Below are 22,698 nucleotides of genomic sequence, written 5' to 3' on the forward strand. Positions count from 1 at the left end.
CACCACCCCTGCTCTGCTCTCATCCCAACCTACTCTTTCAAGTTCTCTTTAGAGAGGAAAAAAACCCCACTTATCTACAGAGCAGCTTAAAATTGTAGCAGCTTGTGTCAGCTCCAAATGACATGATCAGAACAGGAAACCAAATCTTTTCCAAATAAAAGCCACTGTTTCTCCTCAGTTTTCCATTTAACACTCAGAAAAAGAAACAGGAAGATGAAGTTTGTTCTGGCACTTTCTGGAAGCACACGAGGTCTCTCAGCCTACTTCAACAGGAATTTAATCTTTTAAGAACAAATTTCACATACAACTTAATTCAAATCATGATTTCTGAAAGCTAGAGAGGTTGAAATGGGAAAATGTCCTGTGGGCTGCATCAGCTATGCAGCTGCTTCTAATTAAAGCTTCTCCTTTACTCTCTCTGGGCTACTTTCCAGCACAAATACTTTAGAGCTCAGCCTTTTTTTTTTTCCCCTCCTCCTTTTCAGCTCCAGCCTGCATTTGCCTTAGCTCAGGCTCTCATGGAACTAAACAAGAGACGTAGAAACAAAACAAAGGTATTTATCCAAATTTGAAGTATCCACAAACCCAGAGAACTGCATTCACTCTAACAACCTAATGCTGCAAATCGAAGTAGAAGACTCACAAAAGCTGTGCTTTTGGTTCTTCTGCCACAGAACTACACCAAAGCTACCTTCCAAAACTTAGTTCTCTCCTGCTTTCAATGGACTTCTGGAAAATATGTCTGGTCTGTTGGAAAAACTTCCTCATCTGCTGTACTATGTCTGCCTGGGCACATTCATGAGACAGCCTCTTCAAATGCACCTTATAGACAATTCTAACCAGACTTCCAGATGTTTGATTTTCATGGGAGTTTTCTACTCAGGCCCATGATATCATCTGGAGATGCACAGAAGAAAGCAGATGGTTTTAATTTAAAGGCAAAGGGAAGCATGTCCTTGTAGTCCTGCCTCTCCCCCTCCAACCCAACTCTCCTCCACTTTGATTGGAAGATGCTTCATCGAAGAGACTAAAAAATTCCCTCTGATGACTGAGGCGAGAAGGGTCCCAGCTATTCTGTCACAGATCTTAACCAGACTTCCCTCTGGCTCCCGTGCTCTGACTCCCACACCTACTCCTCCTCTCAGGAGGCAGAACAGGATTCTCTGGTTCGCTTTACAAACGCTCCTTCCCAGGTCTCAAGGCGCCCATTTATGCGTCATACCCTGAATGCGAGCGCTGGGATGGGACGGCCTCCCTGCCCTGCCTTTAAAGCAGCACTCAGCTATTGTTCCCAGCCCACAGAAAGTGCCTCTGCAGAGAGCCACTCCACAGTGCAGCAGCAGCAGCCACACTCTGAACACACAGGGTTTAATTCAGCTTTTTTTGCCCATCAGAGCTCTGAAGAGCTTTTGGTGCGCACAGGTAACTCACAATAAAAAACTGTGACTGAAAATCACTACTCTGTTCCCAGAATCTTAGCTAGCTGTGCTGTACTCTCCCCTTTTTCCTCTGCCCTGGTCTCAAGGGTCTCCTTTAACTTCTGAAAGGAGACAGAAGGAAACAGAAAAGGGCAGACCATTCTCAGAAAGGGACAACTTCTCAACTTCTGCATTTAGCCTCTTGTGGAAAACTCTCAGACCTCATCCTGCTACAAGGTCTCCTATGGGTATTCCCCATTCATTAGCCTAGGAGTGATCAGTCTCTCGAGACAGATCTCAAGCAGATATCAGATGCAGTCTCAGAAGCAGGTCTGCGGTCTTGGATCTTGCCTTCAGCCCCAGAAGTCCTCTTAAATCAAAGCTAAATTCATTTATGAAGGTCCATCTTGAAGGAAAGGTAGGCCAAAAACCTTGCAAGGGAGTTGAAGTTACTGTCAGCTGGAATTAAGATAGAATCCCCTTACTGCCATGCCATTGCTGCCTTGAGTTTAGCATTTTTTGGAGGTCCTCCCACTGCCAGTGTACACATAAACTGCATCATGCTATGGAAAAGGTGCATAAACTTCAGCACACGGTGAGAGAAACACTGCTCACTGAAGAGACAGGGGCACACAAAGCTGTACAAACCCCGGCAGCTTGGGGCAGGAAAGGATGTGCTGCAGGAGACTGTCCTCTTGGCACTCCATGTCCCCATTTGACTGAGCACAGCTCAGGGTTTTTACACCATCAGGAGTAACAGAAGACCTCAGTGTCTTCTGTGAAACCACTTGGTTTCACAGAGGTACAGCTATCCCTTCTGGATACACAAATTGCAACAGTCCTAGAGGTCAAAAACTCAGACCTCAGAGCCTGCCAAGCACAAGAAATAGCAAGCCCCTAAACCTTGCAGCACCCCTATGTCAACTCCCTCCCCACTTCTGCTTCTCTCCCTGGCACAGCCTTGCTTCTGCTCCCTGCCACTGGGGTGGGAAGCTGGGAGAGGCCACAGCTCTGGAACATGGGGATATCAGTCAAGAGACCCTCTGCTCTTGGGCCCTGCCCCATTCCAAGCAGAGGCACTGCCCCATCCTGCACCCACCTGCAGGGAGCAGATCCTCATGCTCAGAAAACAGCCATGCCAAGATCTCTGCTCTGCTTGTCCTTGAAGCAGCTCCCTGTGCCCACACCTTCCTCCCCAGCCTGCTGCAACTGCAGAAACACTGCAAGCTCACAGCTCTGCCCATGGGCTCTTCCCACCACCACTGCTTCCCAGTCATCCAGCAGCAGGGAGACAAGAAATTGCTTTGCTGTGATGGTCACGATCAGCATTGAGCAATGAGGAACTGTAACCCTGCTTCTCCTTGGATATGAGAGGATACAAGAAGATTCCTTCGTGTTTGACACTGCAGTGGGTAAAAGGCTGCCTAGAGATGCTTTGAGGGGAAAAAACCTCACCCACTACGACAACAAAACACCCATCACAGTGCAAAGCAAAGCCAAACTGCAAACTGAACCTGCCTTTTGTCAAAGCAGGACCAAGAAAGCTTGGAAGGACAGGTCCCCTCCAGTGCTGCTGCAGATACAGACATATTCTGTGGAATAAGGCCTGCATCCTCACCATGAGAGTCACTGAATGAGTGCAGAAAAGAGCTCTCACACAAAAAAAAAATCCTGTCTTTGGAAGATACAAACACAGGAATGTGTAATTTTCTAAATATAAAATCAAGGTCAGGGGAGGTCAGTAACTCTGTCAAGCAGTGCCACAGAAGGACAGCCATGGGCCAGCAGCGTCACCAGGGGAACAGAGCTGCTTAAAGGGCACTCACAGCAGCAATCTGATAAAGCTCAACCCCAGCTTCCTTACAGGGGTCACACTCACTGTTCCCATAACAGATGCCAGACACACCACCATGAAGGTTTCTCAGCAGAAAACCAGCCTTCCCTTTTAATAGAGGAGATGCTACAGGATGTTCAAAGGAAGCTGCTTCAGCAACATGCTGCCATCCACTGCTGGGCCAAATACCCAGACTAGGTGTTTTCTTATCAGTGCTTACTCATATCTTATCACATTTGGTTACTGCTGATGCAGGTTCTCCCTCAGCAGTTCACCTAGGAGACAGCAAGACTGACGGGATGGCCTGACCACACACTACAGCAAACAACTCAGCCAAGAGGAGATACAGAAAGAGGAAGAGAGCCAGTTATAATAACTTATTGCCCAGTAAAGGAAGTACTGCAGATAACTTCAAGAAAGTGGAAGGGGTGGAGATGCTGCTAATCATTGAGAGATCCTGTAGACTTAGAAGCCAAGCCACTTGCTTTAGTAATAAATTCAGTTTCCTAAGCAAAACATTTCTACTCTCACAACCATCAAAAATTCAGAAAGTCATTTAGGTTACTAAACTGGAGAGAAAGTTCCCCTATTCAGAGTTCCTCATAGTGCAGGAAAGAAAAAAAAAAGTCAAAACCAAAACAGGATGCTAAGAATCAGCTTGCTAAAGGTAGAGACTCCACAATTGAGGTGGGTTTTGCTACTTTGTTCCTTCCTTTCTGCAAAAAAAAGTGTTCTTGAGCCAGAACTAAAAGGCACTTACTAATCTCTGTATAGAGCTCTTTGTTAGCCTTTCCAGTTAATACAGCACCTGCAAAGGAGCTGAGCTGTTTCTTGAAGGAGGGGTAGGTTTAAAACCAGCAAGAACACTTTGCACAACAGGGAGGAAGGCAACATTATTATTGTAAATGTGTGCTAAAAAAAAAATGTAACACTGGTCAAAGCTGCCATTGTAATGAGGGAAATGCGTCAAGATCTGGACTGCACCACAAACAGTGCAAAGTTAATCAGATGAACCAACAGAGGCTGTAAAAAACAATTGCTAAGACATGGTTAAGAGGAACATGCAAGCTGGAGAAAATGTCCCGAGGAAGGTAAAAGCAGCAGCAACATCAATACCGGTCTTGTTTATTACCTTTATTGTGACCTACATACTTTGGCTCCAGACTAACATGCTTAAGGAGACACCAGAAAGACCTAAAGAAGACACCTATTTCTTGTTTCAGTCTCAAGATAGAAGTGAAAAGCAGGAAAAGTTCCTGCTCTCTTTTTAGAAGGGCAGCTTCTTTAAGCTGACATCAATATAAAAGCCTGGAAAGGAAAAAAAATAGGAACCAGCAAAAATTTTAGAAGAAACAGGGAATAACAAGTTACATATTTGCTTTTCTGTGGCCTTTCTGCACATCAGGTATTGATCTGAACCTGAGGAGAGCCTCCAATTAGATTATGATTTCCCCTTCGTGTGCCACAGGTGCAATTTCAGTACATCAAGCTCTATGTACCACATTAATAGAGAACTAAAGGTTGTGGTTAGGGAAGATGGAAGTGTAAAGAAGTGTGAGGAGCACAGCTCTGTGTTAGCCAAGCCAAATCAACAGGAGAAAATTCACTAATATTTAAAGAATGCTGGCACTAAGATAATGTCTTAGCATGCTAGAAAATGACACAACTTGAACTGATGAAGTAAACAACCTCTAGAAAATAATCTGGTTACTGCAGACGTAGTAAATTAACCCAACCAAACAAAGAGGATTAATTTTTTGGCAAAATAGCACTTTATTAAAAAAAAAAAAAAGCTCAGTACTGCAGTTTAAAAGGTGAACTGCATTTAAATAGATGTGATGTTCTCCAGATAACATACACCCTGCCAAAGCTCCTGCTGATGAGCTTCCCATGTCCCATGCGGCAACAAAGTGGAGATGGGTGTCAGCATTTACCAAAATCAATTTACAAGATGCAAACAAATGTGGATGTTTGGTTGGGGGGTGGTTGTTAGTGTGTTTCAGCAACTCACATGTATTACTTGTTCTCAAGCAGTAGAAGGCAATTGGCACACTTCAGAGTGCAGAATAGTTCTGAAAAACCTCAAAAATATTTAAATTGAGGCTGGAGCTCTATAATGTAAGGTGAGCTATTAAGATGGGGAGCAAGTTTCAACTTAGCTTGTGGGTCTGGAAACAAGGTACAGACTTTACCTCTATGATGGGTTTGGCCTCAGTTCCCAACCTAGTGCAAAGAAATCCAACTGAAAAGATCCAAACCCAAATACTGAACAAGAATCCCAGATCTCCTACATTACAAAAAGCTAGCACATAAGAACTAATGCATCATAAAGAATCACCAACTGTGCTAAAACTGTTATGCTGAAAGAACCCTTTAAGAAAATCTCAAAAAATCACATTTCCTTTCTGGCTAAGGTCCTGAAGGAAAGAAAATGGGTAATTAAATTGATTAGAAATGAAACCAACTTACTTGCAATATCCTGTACCATTTTGATATGGAATGCACTTTCCCTCATTAACACATGGCTTGGAGTCATCCATACACTGCAGAGCTGAAAGAAAAGAAAAGAAAACAACCATCAACCCCATAGCTACAATACATGTCAGGTCAAAGCTTCATTAGCATATTCAGGGGAATGAAAACTTTATAGGACTGGAACAAAAACAAAGACACTATCACATAGTTGAATTTCATCTCTGGCAGCATCAAAAGAGCCAGACTGAAAGAAGAATCAAATACAGATTTGTTCATCAGGCAACCAAATCTTTCCAGAATTTCTTGAAGGTGGGTTTTCAAAGCAAAGTGAGCAGTAATTTCAGCAAGCTCCAAAGACATTCATGTTGGCACCTGCATACTTTGGGTTAAGTGTCCTCAGTTACTACTTTCTGATCAAAATTCTGGACTGAAATTCTCTGAAATACAAAGCAGCTACTCCTAAGCCTTCTTCCAGAATATTTAATCTGAAATCCCTTCCTTCTTTTTTACTGTCTCTAGGGGTATACCTGGCACTGAAACAGAGGCATCTGTCCCTCATGAGCTGACCTGCTGATTGTCACCAGCAACCCAGAATTTGCTGCAACAGGTACTGTTGTGGCCCTCTGACTTCAGGCAGAATTGTGTTTGCAAATTAGTGGAAAACACCAGAGCAGTTGACAACTTTCAGCAATGAGTTTGGTATTTCTAAGGAGATTCTCTGTAACTCGCACTTGATGTTTTTGCTGATGTGTTTTTAAAAAGGCATTAAGTATGACACAGCTCAGGGCCAGCCAGTTTTTTACAGGAAGCTCTAGTGAGGTCTGTCCTGATGGAACCTCCAGCTCTGGCAAGTGCTTTTCCCTTCACAGGGACCTGAAGCAGCACTCCAAAGTGACCAGAAGGGTGGGAACTCTGCAGGAGCAGAGCGCACTTTGGAACCACAAAAACTGAGCCATTCCACCTAGACCACAGCCTGCCATTTGAATTGCACCAAACTACCAGATAAAGCTCTCAGAACCACATCAGCTGGGTCCTGTCCTGAGCTTATCCACAGACCAGAAATCACAAGCTCTTCCCAGCCTCAAACTCACACCCTTCCATGCCTTTACAGATCCCCTTTCCACAACCTTATTGCATTTGGGAAAGCATTTAGCCAACCTTAAAGGCACCTAAAGACATCAATAATATCCAACCACCTAAACTGCCCACTTGTCAGCCAGCTGTTGGAGAATTGACTGCCCCCCTCCCTTTTTTTTAAATAAAGATGGTTTTCCTTTCCTCAAGTGGTACTAAATTTTCAATACAAACTCAGCAAGGGGCATCAGGGAAAGCTGATGCAAACCACCACCGAGGTTGATGTGCTGGTGACTAAGGAATGGGGCTGGGAAGAGTTAACACAGCAGTCCCACTAAGCTCTGCCTGCAACCCGAGCAAATTCAGTCCAGCAACTGGACAGCTTGGAACAGACTCTGCTTCTGCAGTCCAGGGCTTGAAGTGTTATTTCTCAATAACCCTGAGCACATAAACAGGTCACACGCACTACGAGGCACTACAGGAACGTTTCACTTGCAATCCCTATAGAGAATACAGTTAAATTCAACCCAGGGAAGAGTATCAGTGTTTCCCACAACACAAGTATGCTTACTGCTGTTTTGATTTCTGAAACTTGATTTCTGAAAAAGGGGCACTTGGATGGCGCTGCTTCTGCAGAGCTCTCAGGAAATGAACAAAATTCCACTCTGAGCCCCTTTCAGATAACCCCCAGGTCAGGGTTACCAAGCGACAGAAACATTACCAGGGATTGTGCACGGCATTCCCCCACAGCAGGCAGGAACACCCGGGCTGACTTGCACCTGTCTGACAATTTCTGTCCCATTTAACCGCAACCTCCACACGGCTTTGACTCCAAACTTCATCTGCTGCTGTCTACCACGGCAGCAGCTTGTTTTCACAGCAAAGATTAGCTTTAGTTAGCAGGGCTGGGTTACACCGTGTCCAAGAGAAACTGCTCTGTGGCCAAGGGAAAGTGCTGGGATTCCAGGGACTCCCACCACCCAGGGCTCTCCAGGGAGCTGGAGGGGGGTCAAAGTGAGCTGTGCCACGTTTCAGAGAGCCAGGAGGGGAACCAGCCTTGGTATTCTCATCTCAGCACCTTGAATTTCCATTCTTCTCACACCAATCGAGCGAGTGAAGCAAATACTCAGAGGATTATTTCTTTTGTGCTCGTGCTTTCAAACACAATTTTGTAATCTCATCGAGTACCCGCGTCCCCAGTGAGAACTGAGCGGCCAGTTGATTTTGTAACCCACATGGTAAAAGCTTAACCAGCACTTGGCCAAAAACACCTTCCAGCACAGGCACACAGAGGGGAACAAGAGCCTGGCGGGGTCACAGGAAGGATCCCAACCAAGGATTCCAACTTGGTTTGCTAGAGGCAAATACAGACACAGCAGAGAGGTTTTAGCAAAGTAATGATTAATTTTCCTGGGGTTTTTGACAAATTATTCCCACCTTGAACTGCTGTTTAGCAGGTCATAAAACTACTACCAGCCTTTAGAGTTCTTTCACAGAGACAATGGGATATATTTTCTCTATAGTAATTCAGAAGTGAAAGAAGCTAAGAAAACAAACACAAAAATACTTCGTACTTTTTCGGCTTCAGACTGAATAGACATGCTTTGAAATGCAACTACAGCTGAAATGAATGTAAATGTAGCCATATTCTATATTAAAATAAGTAAAGAGTCATGTGACTTCTCTTGGAAAAAAAAAGAAATCACAAGGGAAATAGAAGACTACAGTTCTCACAGTAAAATTAGCATTTCTGTGCACAAAGCACTGTCTTCCTGTATTTCACTATATCTTTCATAAAAATTTCACAACACATGCAAAACCAAGGCATTTCAACACAAATCACTTCAAAAGCTACTTCTCTGCTACTCTACCATGTTGAGATCAAGAGTCAAAAGTGCCAGAAACTACCTTCTACCTCAGCCAGCACAAAAAGTTTGTTTTGCTGCATGCATTGTGTGAAGTGGAAATACTCTGGTGTGTGTACAGCATGAGAGAAGGCAGCTTTGCCTTGAAAAGATAAAGCCACTTTTCTAGAAGCCATATATAGACAGCATCAGCACATTGTCAAGGCTCTGACAGCTGCTTTTGACAGTTTTCTTCTGTGTTTAACACAAACAGAAATGCTGAATTGTTGGTGGTTTTCTGGCTTACCATAGCCTGCCAGAAGGTAGGTTAGCCTCATGAATTTTAGGCACATTTCAGGGATATTGGGAAGACACCCCCTGGTTTTCAAGAGACTGATTTCTCCTGGAGAGGACAGGCCCTGCCAGAAAGGAGCACCCAATTTCCAGCAGTCACTGCAGCCAAGGCTGAAGGACTTCTCAGGAAAGGGCTCCTGAGCACAGACAAGATGAACTCTTGAAGTGACACCACCCAGCCTGGAGTCCATACCAACCCTTGCCTGCACTGAGATGCAAACTCTAACCTGATATTTCACATCCTACCAAGACTATTTTCCAAAGCCAGAGGGAAAACCAGATAACCACTGCTGTAAAATGAGCACAATATACACTATAGGGAATGCTGGAATTTTCAACATCCAAATCTGAAGCTCATAACTGGGACACAATTATGACTAGATTTAATTTTTCTTTTTGGCTAAAGAGACAGTTAAAATCTAGGGGGAAAAGAAAAGTTTTGTTTCTGCCTCAGTGTTCTTTACGACGCCAAGATGATCTGGATGTTGTGATTTGGTTTCCACACGTCATCTGCTGACTATAAATTCAAATATTTCCTGGGCTATAAATTTAAAAGAAATAGTGTAGGATTAAGATCAGAAGCTGTGTCAGAGTTCAGCTTTTGAGAGAACTTTGCGATAGGGAACTCAAGCCATAACCAGAGCAAGTCTGAAAGGGTTTTTGTTCTAACTACCCAAAGGAAAGTAATGCCAATAAACTCCTTGCCCACAAGTTCAGAAAAAGTCAAACAGAAATAGATTCAAAAAATACCAAAACAATTTATGCTGTGAGAAAGACATTATAAAGCTGATTTCCTGTAGCTTTGTGGTTGATTATCCTGCATTTCAGAAGGTGCAGGCTCTGGCCAGAGGTTTTATTTTAAGTAAGGGGAGAGCGATGTCCTGGCAGAGCACACAGCCGAGCTGCTGGTACAGCTTTCTCCAGGGAGGACACTACATGTGCCTCTCTCCTCTTTCTGCCCAGAAATGTTTCATCATGTTCATAGAAACTCAGAATCAGAACCCAAACCTTTGTCCTACATGGTTAAAGCTTGCCCATAGGTTCAAAAGCTTTCTTGTGGGAGTGGGTGGAAAACAACCTACTTGAACGTAGGAAAAAAGTCAAGCTAAAAACGTGTTTAAGACTAGACAGAAAGTAAAGGACAAAATAGGTTTCTATAACCTTTATGCAGGCAGTGAATTTTCTGTCTTGATTGAGATTCATGAGAATCAGGCTGTCAGTTCAACTGTGCTAGCCATTATGTGTGAAGGGAGAGGAGGAAAAGGATTTGGAGCCCTCAAACAACAGCAACACAAGACGAGGCATGGAAAATCCCAGTTCAGGGCTGCTTGACAGAGGTGGATCGGCTCTGAAGAGGACGACATCAGCGTGGCCAGAAACACCAGTTACACAACAAATCAAGGGGGTCTCAAATTCCAAGGGAGGGAAAGACAGCTGCTGATTCCCTTCAGGAAAAACAGAGCGTGAAGAAAGCAGTTAATGCTGAAACATGAGGTACATTCTGCAGGAAGGTCCTCCTCGTGCAGAAAGGGACAAAATGCTTCCATAGCAGCACAACACACAACTGCTGGAAGAGCTGGTAAGGAGTAAGCAGCACTGTATATATGGGGAGAATACCCAAAGATAACCAGATTTTGGAGGAAAACCACAAAGGACTAATTGTGCTGCTCACTAACCTCAAGAGATTACAGCTCCAGTGAGATTATATAGCAGGGAAGAAACCACTAGTAAATACCAGCTAGCTGAAAATAGGAAAATAGCTTTTTTTTTTTTTTTTCTGAAGAAAAGATCATCCTATGGCAGGCACATGCAGGGGGAAGGAAGCAAACTGGTAAAAATCTTCACTGTGAAAAAGCAGTAAAGCCTTATACCCAGCTCAGATTTAGAAACCATCAACATTTGGGGAATTTAAACAAGCTGACCAGTTAGCACTTCACACACTGAGGGTAGTAGTTAAAGACAAAGCTTGTCTACAGGGCATGGAAACAGTCTGTAAAGTGAATTGCTTTAATCAGATTAAGACATCTCCACTGTTTTTACACACGAAAGCCTGAAATCAATTGGATAATGCAAGACTCATCAACTGAGAAGCAAAGCAGAGCTCAAAGAAGTGTGAAGGCACTCAACCAACACCCAACACCTTTTGGGAGAAAAAACTTTAGTATCTAAACTGGTTTCCTTCACTAACACTCTAGACAAGTGCAAAAAATTTTGAAAAGAAAATATTTAAGTCGATTTCAGAAGAACAAGCCTGTAAATATGAAGAAATTAATCAGTTTTGGTTTGTTTTTTGTTTTGTTTTTTTTTTTTTTTTTAATTTGAGGATGCCAACAGCCAATCTGACTACACAAAGCTCTTGGACATGCAGAACCTCATGCCCTGCCATCATCTGGTTCAAATCTCTATTCCAAACACCTAGGACCAGCAAAAACTACTAACTAACCCTCCTAAGAACAGAGCTGGGAACCATCCTGTAGATTCACAGGTAGAGTTGAAGTCTTTCATCACTGGGGTCTTTGGCCCAGGAAGCTGCAGGAACACTGATATGTATATCAGATGCAGCTGCAGTTCATGTGACACTGCTGCTGCTGAATAACTATAGATAAAAACTCCCATTGTGATAGATACTGAATTTAGGATGAACTTGTAACACAGTTTGAAAGACTGTCAGTCACCATGCTCTCCATCTCCCCACACAGCTACCGCCTTCCCCCATTTGCAGTTTTCCAAACAAAGCCAAAATGCCTAAAATCCAGAACTGCAACATAAAGCACTTAGTTAGGAGGAAAAAAAAAAGTTTTCAACAAAAAAATGTAGGGAAGGCAATTAAAGAGCTGAAGAGGTATTGGTGTTTCCATGGCAATCTGGCAGGCGGGAGCCATGCTCGCCTCTTCTCCCAAGTGTTCCGTCATTCTGCAGGACTAAATCTTTATTAAAGTGAACACTGAGCATGTGTGCCCGTGCAGAAATGTTAAATCTTTAGTAAAGTGAACACTGAGCATGTGTGCCCGTGCAGAAATGTTAAATCTTTAGTAAAGTGAACACTGAGCATGTGTGCCCGTACAGAAATGTTAAATTTTATTATTAAAGTGAACACTGAGCATGTGTGCCCGTACAGAAATGTTAAATTTTATTATTAAAGTGAACACTGAGCATGTGTGCCCGTACAGAAATGTTAAATTTTATTATTAAAGTGAACACTGAGCATGTGTGCCCGTACAGAAATGTTATCCCAGCGCCTCCGCAGCCGCGGATGGCAGAGAGCGAGAGCAGGGCTTGCTGCATGGAACAAACAGCAGGCACCCGTGCCATTCTGAGATACAAAGCTCTTTTTTCATCCCCATGGCAGTCTAAAAAAAGGACATGTGCCCTAGGAACAGACTATTTTCTAAACAGAACAGACGATTATTTCTGCAGATCTCAGATGACCCTGCTTAGAATGATATAAGCACTACTTCTCCTAGACAAGCCTTCGACTTCTGCTGGAGAGACGATTTCAAAACGAATTCAGAGAAACTGAGGGCATAAAAAATCCACAAAATTACTTTTTAACACGTGCTTAGGAAAGCTCTTTTTCCCACTATGTGGATGATGTTCCGCTAAGGTGTCCCAAAGGAGGGATGACAATAACCACTGTATCATGCTCCACTGAAGAGTCATTAGCCAAGAGTACAAACTCAAAGGAAACGATGTTACACCTGGAGCTACTGCACAGTTACAGTACTACATGTACAGTTACAATAACTGCTTGGGCTTGATGCTAAGTAAAATAGATTCCCAGAAGAAACAGGCTGCCAGAGTCCTGCTACTGCTTTTCCATCTACTCCTGGGCTTAAAGGCCAGCCACCCATACTCTCCATGGCACAGACACCAGTTTTGGAAATGGGAGAACCCAAACAGGATCTACTGAAGGGAATCACCCACTTATTGCAACAGCAGCAAATAATTTAAAAAAAAAATAGGGAGGGAAGTAGCTGTGGAAGTTGACAAAAACCCAACCCATCCACTGAAAGACATTCAAATGCCAAATGCCACCAGAGGCGTGAGTCCTCCTTTCCCAAGGATTCAAGTCCTGAGAACGGGAGCAGGAGGATCTTCACGTATTTATAATCTGACTAAGTGATGCCCTGCAGGAAGTGATGCGAGTGAGCCAGATTTTCATAACGCTCCCTTTTGAAAGTCTAAATCAGCATCTTTGATAAGAACAAATTTGATAGATGGCAACACCTTCAAAAAATCAAGTCGAACTTGCTCTCCCCATAAGCAAATCCATATCAAGCAGACCAGCACTGTCAGCGTTATCTGAAGTCCTCCAAATTTCACCGGGTGAATACTAAGGAGCTCACACTGCAGTCCACGCCAGCACAGCACCGATTAAAGGTGGATTGTAACCTGTTAGAAACACGGCTGGCAGGCAGCGGCAGCAGCCTGGTGAGACACAGCACCAGCGTTAACGACAGCGGGTAATTAGGGTGGGCTTGACAGCCGGGCCAGAAGAGAAGGGAATGGTTCACAGCAATTATCGGGTAAGTATCCTCACCAAAAGCGCAGGTGTTGCTGCCCCACCCCAGCTTACTGCACCTCCAACTGCAGCCCTTTGCAAAACTAAACTGGAAAAGCGAGTTGCTGCACCATGGGGCTTGCATGATGAGACAGGGCTGAGCAGTCCAAACCAAAGCGCTCCGTGCATCCAGGAGCCTCCTCTTTATTGACCAAGAGGGCTGACATCAGGTACCTGCCCTCTCTTGCACAAGAGCATCAAGCCAGTTGAATATGCACCCGAAAATACCCTTTCGGTGACTTCATCTTTCCCTTTCCCATTAAATCAAGCCACAGCTCCCACTCCCAAGGAGTGATACTGAGCAGATGCAGGTCAGTATCTCACAACAACAGGAGTCACTTTCAGCCTGGATTTGTCACCTCTGCCGACCAGCCTTTGTTCAGCACCAGGAAGAGATTTCACCCACAAAAGCAAAAAATTTCGGCACCCTGGGAGGACCTCAGCCACCTCAGGCGAGAGTAGCCAGGCAAGTGACAACAGGTGATGCCACAGCTACTTCTCCCAGCCCCTCAGGGAAAGGGGCCAGCAATAAGCTACTAAATTGTTCCTATGAAAGTACAGTTTCACTAAGTGGACACGACATTTAGCCTTTGCAAAATTAGTGTTTTGCCATCTTAGTGGACTGTGTAAGCCATTTCCAGAAATGACGGTGTTACTATGCACCACAAGTCCATGCTACCACAAAAGCATATTTCTAAGACGCCTACCCTTGAAAGACCCTTTAATTCTCCTTTTGAACAAACCTAGCCAAAATACATTTGTGAAATAGCTTTTTTTTCTAAACTCCAACCACCTTCTTGCAACATATTAGCAAAACTAAATCGGCTTTCAGAGGGGATTACTGGAAAAAACCCCAACAACATTTCTCCCAGGAGACAAATACTGTCCATTTTTAATTTGGCCAAATCAAAGTCAAAACAGATCGATTGGCTGACCCAACTATTCTGCATCCAAACCAGCAAGAAGTGGTTATAACGCCACATTCAACAATTTCCACTCCAAAACCATACTGCACAACAAAAGTACTGAAAATAGCAGTCTTGCTTGCTCATCCCTAAACGACTTCCACTAATACTTTCTCCCATCGCTGCACTCTTCTCAAGTCATCTGAGGAGCAGTCTAACCTCTCAAGAGTAAAATGAAGGAATGAGAAGGCACGCAATCAATCAATGACTGCTGGTCCTCGATAGCTTTAACGCGGTGCCAGACCGCACAGGATTTACTCCGGGAGCAGGAGCTGCTGGAAATGCCAGGAGATAAATCTCCACCAGATCCCCTCGGTTACGGCTATGAACAAGCCTCACACATAATGCGAGCGCCAGCGTGCAGGGGGAACAGTGACCAAAAGCGGCACTTCCCTCAGATGTGCACACATGGCTTTATCGCGCCCGGACTGATCGGCAGCAGCGGGAGGAGGAGGAGGCGAGGCAGAGATTCCCTGTGTGTGTGCAGGAATGTCCCCCGCACACAAAGCTTCGCGGCGCAGGTATGCGAAGCGCCGGCCGCCGCGCACCCTCTCCTCCCGTTCGCTGCCGTTCCCGCAGCTCGGTCCCCGGGCCGAGCGCATCCCCGGCCGGGCAGCGCGGGGCGGCTCCCGGGGGCTCCGGGAGCGCCGTTCCCACGGGGCTCAGCCGCCGCCGCCCCCGCGCCCGCCCGCCCGCCCGCCCCGGGGGCCGCTCGGACAAAGCGGCGGCGGCCCCGAGCCCCCCGCGCGATGTCACCCGGCCGCGGGTGCCCTTCCCCGGCGGCAGCGCGGGGGAGGCGAGCGGCGGAGAGCGGCCGGTCCCCCCCGCGCCGCCCCTCGCTCGGCGCCCCGCCGCAGCCTCCCCCCCACCAACCCCGCGCCCCCCGGCACTCACCGGCGGCGGGCTCGGCGCGGCGGAGCACGGCCACCACCAGGGCGAGGAGCGCGGCGAGCGCGGGCCCCGCTCCGCGGGCCATGGCCACGGCCGCTCCCGCCGCCACCGGCTCGGCGGAGGGATCTGGGCGCCCGCCCCGCGCGGAGGGACACGGCCGCGCGCGCCGCCCCCGCTTCCTCCGCCGCGCCCCGCCCCGCCCCGCCCCGCGGGGGCCGCCGGCAGGGGGCGCCCGACAGCGGGAATGAGGGGCGGGAACGGGGATGGAGTGGGGATGGAGCGGGAATGGAGCGGGATGGACCCGGGATGGAGCGGGAATGGAGCAGGAATGGAGCGGGAATGGAGCGGGGATGGAGCGGGGATGGAGCGGGGATGGAGCGGGATGGAGCGGGGATGGAGCGGGAATGGACCCGGGATGGAGCGGGGATGGAGCGGGATGGAGCGGGGATGGAGCGGGGATGGAGCGGGGATGGAGCGGGGATGGACCCGGGATGGAGCGGGGATGGACCGGGATGGAGCGGGAATGGACCCGGGATGGAGCGGGAATGGACCCAGCAATAGACTTAGGAATGGACCGGGAAGGACCCGGGGATGCACCAGGAATGGATCCGGGAATGGAGCGGGGATGGACGGGGGAATGGACCCGGAGATGGACCCAGGAATGGAGCGGGGATGGACCGGGATGGACCCGGGAATGGACAGGGGATGGACCCAGGAAAGGACCGGGGATGGACGGGGGAAATGGACCCGGGGATGGACCTGGGAATGGAGTGGGGATGGACCAGGATGTACCGGGATGGACCCGGGAATGGAGCGGGGATGGACCAGGATGGACCGGGATGGATCGGGGATGCACTAGGAATGGACCCGGGAATGGACAGGGGATGGACCGGGATGGATCGGGGATGCACTAGGAATGGACCCGGGAATGGACCGGGGATGGACTGGGGATGGATCCGGGAATGGGGGAATGGGGGAGCGGGGCTGGACCCGGGGATGGGGAGATGAGGGCGATGGGGACTGAGGGGCCACACCCCACCCGTGGGGGTCACGGAAGGGGGGAGGCAGTGGGGATGGGAGCGGATGGCAGCAAGGGTGGGGCAGCGGAGAGTGAGGGCAGCAGACACGGTGTCCCCCAGCCGGGGGGTGGCAGTGGTGGCAGGTGCCCACAGGGGAGGACAGGGGGCTCTCCAGCTGCCACACTGCGCTGCCCTTCGCTCAGATGTGGGGGCAGGCAGCAGATCTGGGGTGTGCCCAGCAGGATAGGAAATCCCAAACCAGCCTCGGCACGGAGGCTGACCCCAGTGAGCAGGGGAGCTTCTGGACAGACAGACCAGCTCACTGCCCCACGGCTCACCCCCACAGCTGCTCCTGCTGCAAAAGCCCGGGAGGAGACCTGTGTTCCCACGGAAGAGGTCTCAGGAGGACAGCAGCTGGATTCAGCCCCAAGATCCCTCCCAATCCTCGAATATCATTTAAAGCGTTAAAAATCCTTCTGCCCTGGCTCAGGCTCCGAGGACTGAGAGCCCTTTGTGTGCAGTGCTGACACGGCAGCCTGGCCCGTGAAGGCAGGATTGTACCGGGGCTGGGGGAGAGGGGGGCAATGAATAAACCTCACTGTTTTCCCTCTGTAATTCTCCAGATCTGGAGTCCCTCCCAGGCATGGGGCTGGACAGTCAGTGCCCTAACCCCATTATGATTTTTCCAGGTATTCCAGTGTAACCCCTTGACAAGTCCCCCTCCATCCTGCACAGCTGCCAGAGCCTCCTGTTCTGCTCCAGCAGCTGCTCGTGGGCAGGCAGCTGTGCCTCACAGCCATCATGGCCATTCCAAGGGATTGCTCCTGGCCCACCACCCTCCCTGCAGCTCCTCACCTGCTGAGGTGGAGGCCAGACCCCCCGTAGGCAAATTCAGGAGGAATTCTGGTGTTTCACCAAGAGCTGCCATTTCCAGCTCCCCTTGGAGCTGAGCATTACTTATCACCCCTGACCCTGAAGTGGCTCATCCTCCACTTTGTTTCCCTTGGCCTGAGCACAAGCCTCTGAGCCCCAGCACAGGGACAGGATCCATGGCCTCCCTGGCACAGCTCTTGGGAGCAACAGCCCCAGCTGGCAGCTGAGGCTCAGTGGGAGAATCCAGCCAGCGAGAGGGAAGGCGTTGCTTCCCTGCTGCAGCTCTGGGGAACCTGCTGATTGCTCTTCTCTCTCTGCTCTGACCCTGCCCTCATGGTGCACATGGACTCAGCTGCTCATGGGAGAGAGCATCCCACGGCAGCTCTGTTGGGGAGGTAAAAGGGCTGAGAGCAGACACCAGTGGGTCCTCTATGTGACAGAGGCTGGGAGTGACTGAATCCAGATGGACAGAGTGGATTTTGCTGCCAGGAAGGTGAGGGCCAAGCTTCTCTGAGCTGCCCTGGCAAGCTGAGCTGCCTGTGCCAGCAGGGAATGCACAGAACATCGCAGATAGGGGACAGGGACAGGTGTCCCACTGTGTCCCCATGCCAAAGTTCCTCAATGAGCTCCCCATTATCCTCATGATTCTGTCATTAAGCAATAAATCCTTTAGGAGGAGTTAGAAATATGTTTCAGCATTGCTTCATCTTCATGCAGCCCTACCACACACTACCTCAGCCCCAGTTCCCCACCCAGAGAAGACCAGCAGCCAACACTGGAACTGGAGAGCTCTGCAAAGTTTCCTGCAGTTCTGCCTGCTTTCTGGCCATGCCTTGCCCCTCTTTGCCCACAGTGTCTCCCCCAGGTGTGGGAGCCCAGCCCCAGCTGCTGGTCAGGCAGGGTGCCTGGCACAGGGCTGGGTGCACTGGGGCACTGGCAGCGATGCCAGCTGAGGGATTAGGAGAGCTGAGCAGGCTCCACATCCACGGCAGCGGCCTCAGCAATTAGGGAAATCCTGGCACTTTGTCTGACAAAGACTGGGAGATCAGGTCCTCCCTGTGACTCCACTCAGAGTCTCTCTCTATGATTCTGGTTTCTCTATGATTTTGGTTTCACAGAGGATCCATGCACTTTTCTCAGAGAGAAACCTCCCAGGGGCAGCAGCTCCCCAGATCCCAAATGCATTACCTCTCTCCAGCCAGGGAATTCTGCCAGGCAGATATTGGGGGTTCTGCAGTGCTCACCCCTGCTCCTCTCACAGAAGATAAAATGCATTTAAACATTCTGAGGTGCTTTTTGTGTGTCTGTACCTGGTCAGTGAGGACCATGGCACTTCTCTGTCCCCACCTTGGAGGAACTGCTGATTTCAACAGCTTTGTATTGGCTTGCTCAGAATAAATTGTGGTTTTTTGCAGTAATTTTCAGTGGCATTGATGGTGGTTCAGGCATTCAGACCTCAGCTCAGCCCATACCCCAATGCCTGCCTTGCATCCTTGCTTTTACACATTGTCCCAGATAAACGTTGCCTTTATCCCAGATAACCTGCCCTGATCTGGGGATCCTTAGGACAAACATGCTTGAGTCATAAGTTCCAGCTTTCTCTTTTGTGATCAGGAAAGCTGGAACCCCATTAAAATGGGAGCTGAGGGTGTTTCATAGTTACTAGATGTCAGCAGCCAAGAGGTTTAAGAAAAGCAGGAGGGAGAGAGGCTTCCAACGAAATCCTCAGGGCTGGCAGCCTTGTGCCTATGCCGCAAATAGCTTGTCCTGTGGCTCATCTGCAAACTCTTAACATCCACATGACTTGGCTTATGCCATGATTACCTTACCTGCCGGCCAGCCTGTCTTAAAAAGAAACAGAGAAGTGCAGAGGCATTCCTGCACCAAGCCCTGCAGGAATGCTCTGGGCTCCCTGTTCTGCCTGTGCTGCTAATCGCCAGGGGAATTTGTACCCTCTGCCTCAGCTGCCTTCTCTGCAGCCCCTGGAGGATTTAAATTGCAGATGGAGTTGTGCAGCTTTTACCAAAGTTGGTCTGACCTACAGAGTGGTCATTAAGCTCCTGAAATGCCACTAGCTCTGGGCATGCAGTGGAACAGGACAGGGATTTGTGGTCACCCTGGGGGTCACAGCCAGCACTGTAATGACACTGGCACCGTGGCATGGCCGTGGCTCAAGGAAGGGCAGCTGCTCACCACAATTGTTGGGTTCCCTTTTTTGGGTCTGCATCCAGGACTGGCTGAAGAAACAGGAATCTGTAACTCTCCTCTTGACCTTGAGCAGCCTCTAGGTAGCTACAGCAGCGATCCGCAGCAGGCAAATCCCGCTCCTCTCCCAGCACACACACAGCCCGTGCAAGCCAGCCCTCCTGTGCCATGGTGTGGCACTGCCAGGCAGGCACAGCCCCAGCAGCTGTGCTCCCCCAGCCTCTGGGGGCACAGCAAAGCAGGATAGGGGCTTCCTCCTGTTCCTGTGGCACTCAGAGCCCGGCCTCAGTCCCCAGACATGCTGTTATGTCTCTCCTGTCACCAGGCAGGAGCCTCGTGCTGCTCTGCAGCCAAACTGAGAGAGACCACCCAGCCCCTCCTTGCCTCCAGAGTTCCCTCCTGTGCCAAGGCAGGGACAAGACGCCATCACAGCTGCAAGGAGCTCATGGCTGTGAAGGGGGGAACATGAAACCCCAGGAAAGGTCCTGAGGAGCCACACACACCTCAGGGTCTCCAGGCTCGGGCACAACAGGTCCCAGCGCACAGGATTTGGGGTCGCTGTAGCTCCTGCAAGCACATTTTGTTCTGCTCTTCTATGCAAATCCTGTCCCTGCTGCCAGTCTGGGGGTGCCCCAGCTGTGGCTGGTGAGGAGGATGCGCTGCTGTTCCGGGAGCTGTGCCGCAGTGGGGCTGGGGAATCCCGTTTGCAGCGAGCATGGCAGCGTGCCAGGGAAGCTGAGGGCGCTGGGGGGGCGAGAGAGCTCCCTGCAGGATGAAGAGGGGAGGAAAAGACAAAATAGAGAAAAAGCAGTGACAGAGGAAACAGGTTTATCGTCCCTCTGCAGAGCGCTGGGGCACAGCCACAAGGGGTTTTCTGTGGCAGGGTCCAAAATTGCACTGGGCTGCTGCATGCAGCCATGAATGAGCTCTGAGAAAGCCTAGTGGCTTGCTCCAACAGCCCCGCTGGGGTGGGCAGGGCAGCAGGGACTCCCCAACTTCTGCTTTGTCCCCTGCGGTGGGTTTGTGAGCTCAGACGTGAATGCTGCAGCTGGGAGCAGCCGTGTGAGCTGTGCAGGGCTCAGAGCTGTGGGCAAACCCCGGGGCAGCCCTGCAGGGCACCCAAACACTGCACAAGGCGGGGGAGGAAGGGACAGGCTGGGAGGGGAGGTGGCACGGCTGCTCCAGAGAAAGCAGAGCCAGGAATACATCTGGGCAGAGGGGGCAGAGACTGTGCAGGAAGTGCAGGAGGGTATCTGCAGGGAAAAAGTCAAACCCCACCTCTCCCCAGTGCAGGACGCTCAGCGACCCTCAAAGAGCTCAGATTGGGGTGACCAAGAGGGACAGAGTGGAGAGGGGATCAGGGCTAGGCAGGTGCCCCAAATGCTGCCCCGGGGCTTGCTGAGTGCTCAGGACCAGCCCAGCTGCATCACTGGACAGGGAGACGGCACAGCTCAGGGGTGCTCTGGGGCAGGATGTGGCACTGATTCAGGCCACTGGAGAAGGGCTGGTCCCACAGTCAGCTGTCCCTGGTCAGCTGCCAACCCAGCACCCCGCCCCCGGAAAAGCCTCGATTTTTGGGTGGCAGAAAATCGACATCCTCCTTTCCAAAAGGTCACATTGAGGCAACACAGCAAAGTGTGAGGGGCAGAGGGGATCTCCTGAGTCCTCAGCCTGGTTCTGTGGGACATCCCTCCCTGGTGGGATTCAGAGCCCTCCAGAGCTGTGGCAGCTCACGCTGGCCACACAGGGAGGGAGAACAAGGACCATGGTGTTCAAATGCTGAACTTCAAGCCCTGCTGCTCTGGCCACTGCCGTCCAAGCACTTCTCTGCTGTTGAGTGCTCTGGGCAGGTGCTGCAGGCACAAGTCTCCACACCACTGGGACATTCACCCACGGCAAAACAGCTCCCAGAAATCATGGGATCTCAGGGGAAAAAATGCTGGAACTGGATCTTTCTCAAAACCTACTCAAAAATGGGGTTTACAAGTGCAAGGAGCTGCTTCAAAGCAGAAGAAGCCGGTTCCCAGGTCAACAGAGAAACCAAAACCCTCCTGCTCCCAGAGTGGTGCCAGTGCAGAGAGCAGCCACAGCCTGTGCCAGGTGAGACCTGGTTTATACCTGACACGGTGGCTGGAGCACCCAGCCAGCTTTTGCCATCCTGCTGCACTCTTCCTCTCCACTCGTGCCCCACCCATGGTAGGTTTGGCAGCATCTGGGAACCAGCTCTGCCTGTCTGCTCTTGCTGTGTCATTCAGGGAGGAAACCTCCATCACCCAAACCCAGCATGCCCAGTGGTGTAAACCCCTGAGTGGGCAGTGGGGTACACAGACACAGCCATGTCCCTGGTACACAGCTCCTGCTCCCTGCAGCAGGCACTGTCCCCAACAGCATAAAGACACCCAGGAGTGCCCTGACCTGAGCTGAGGAATGTCAGCAGCCAAAACTGGCAGCTTTTGACCTCCGTGCTCACACGATGAGCAGAGCAGCTCCCAGGGCATTCTGCACGAGCATCTTTTCTTTTGCACTCTGCCTGTACCCCGTGCCAATATTTCCCCAGTGGCAATGGGCACACTGTGGGAGAAGGGAGAGCTCAGCTCAGCTCTGTTCTCTAAACCCACCCGAGCAGGGGCTCAGCCGCCAGGAGGTTGCTCTGCTCCCAGGTCGGTCCCACTTCCCCTCTGCTACGCGTGTGCCCCACACGGGACAAAACCCCTCGTGTCTGCCAGGCTGGGGGAGGCAGGTGCAGCAACTGGGGGATTGCCCAGCGGGCAAAGGCTGTTCAGAGCCCCTCGAAGCACAGGGGGACCTCAGAAGCAGGAATGGAGATGGAAAAGGTGCTGCCTAGGAGGTGACAGGCAAACGCCCTGCGAGAAGCGCCTCCCTCCGTCCCAGCCGTAGCGGCCCGGCTGCACGGTGGGATGAGGCCGGGCAGCACCGCCTGCTCCGGGGGCCCTCGCGGGCACATCCCCGGCTTCACGGGGATGGCCAGGGCATGGCAAGGAGCTGGGGGTGCCCTGAGGAAGAGCTCCCTTTGTGTCCGCAGCCCCGCACCGCGCCCCAGCCCCGCGCAGGCACTGCCATCTGCAGGCAGAGCCCCGGGCCGGCTCCGGCCCTGCCAGCACCGCGACCCCCGAGCCCCCGGCAGGGACCGGCCACCGCACACCCCCGGCAGCGAGCCCCTGCTG

The 22,698-nt window shown here is 50.0% G+C and overlaps 1 protein-coding gene across 1 annotated transcript in view; it reads right to left on the minus strand.

Annotated features, from left to right (window-relative positions):
* Positions 1–15,515, minus strand: part of NOTCH2 (notch receptor 2) — an 89,376-nt gene extending 73,861 nt beyond the window's left edge. The window contains exons 1-2 of the mRNA XM_066555271.1: positions 15,420–15,515; positions 5,722–5,803 (exon numbers count right to left, since the gene is read on the minus strand). Coding sequence (XP_066411368.1) covers positions 5,722–5,803; positions 15,420–15,501 — 164 coding nt within the window. The 5' untranslated portion in view covers positions 15,502–15,515. The remainder of the gene's footprint in view (positions 1–5,721; positions 5,804–15,419) is intronic.
* Between the last annotated feature and the right edge of the window lie 7,183 nt (positions 15,516–22,698).

Source organism: Molothrus aeneus, chromosome 9 (genome assembly GCF_037042795.1).
Source record: "Molothrus aeneus isolate 106 chromosome 9, BPBGC_Maene_1.0, whole genome shotgun sequence".
Lineage (NCBI taxonomy): Eukaryota > Metazoa > Chordata > Aves > Passeriformes > Icteridae > Molothrus > Molothrus aeneus.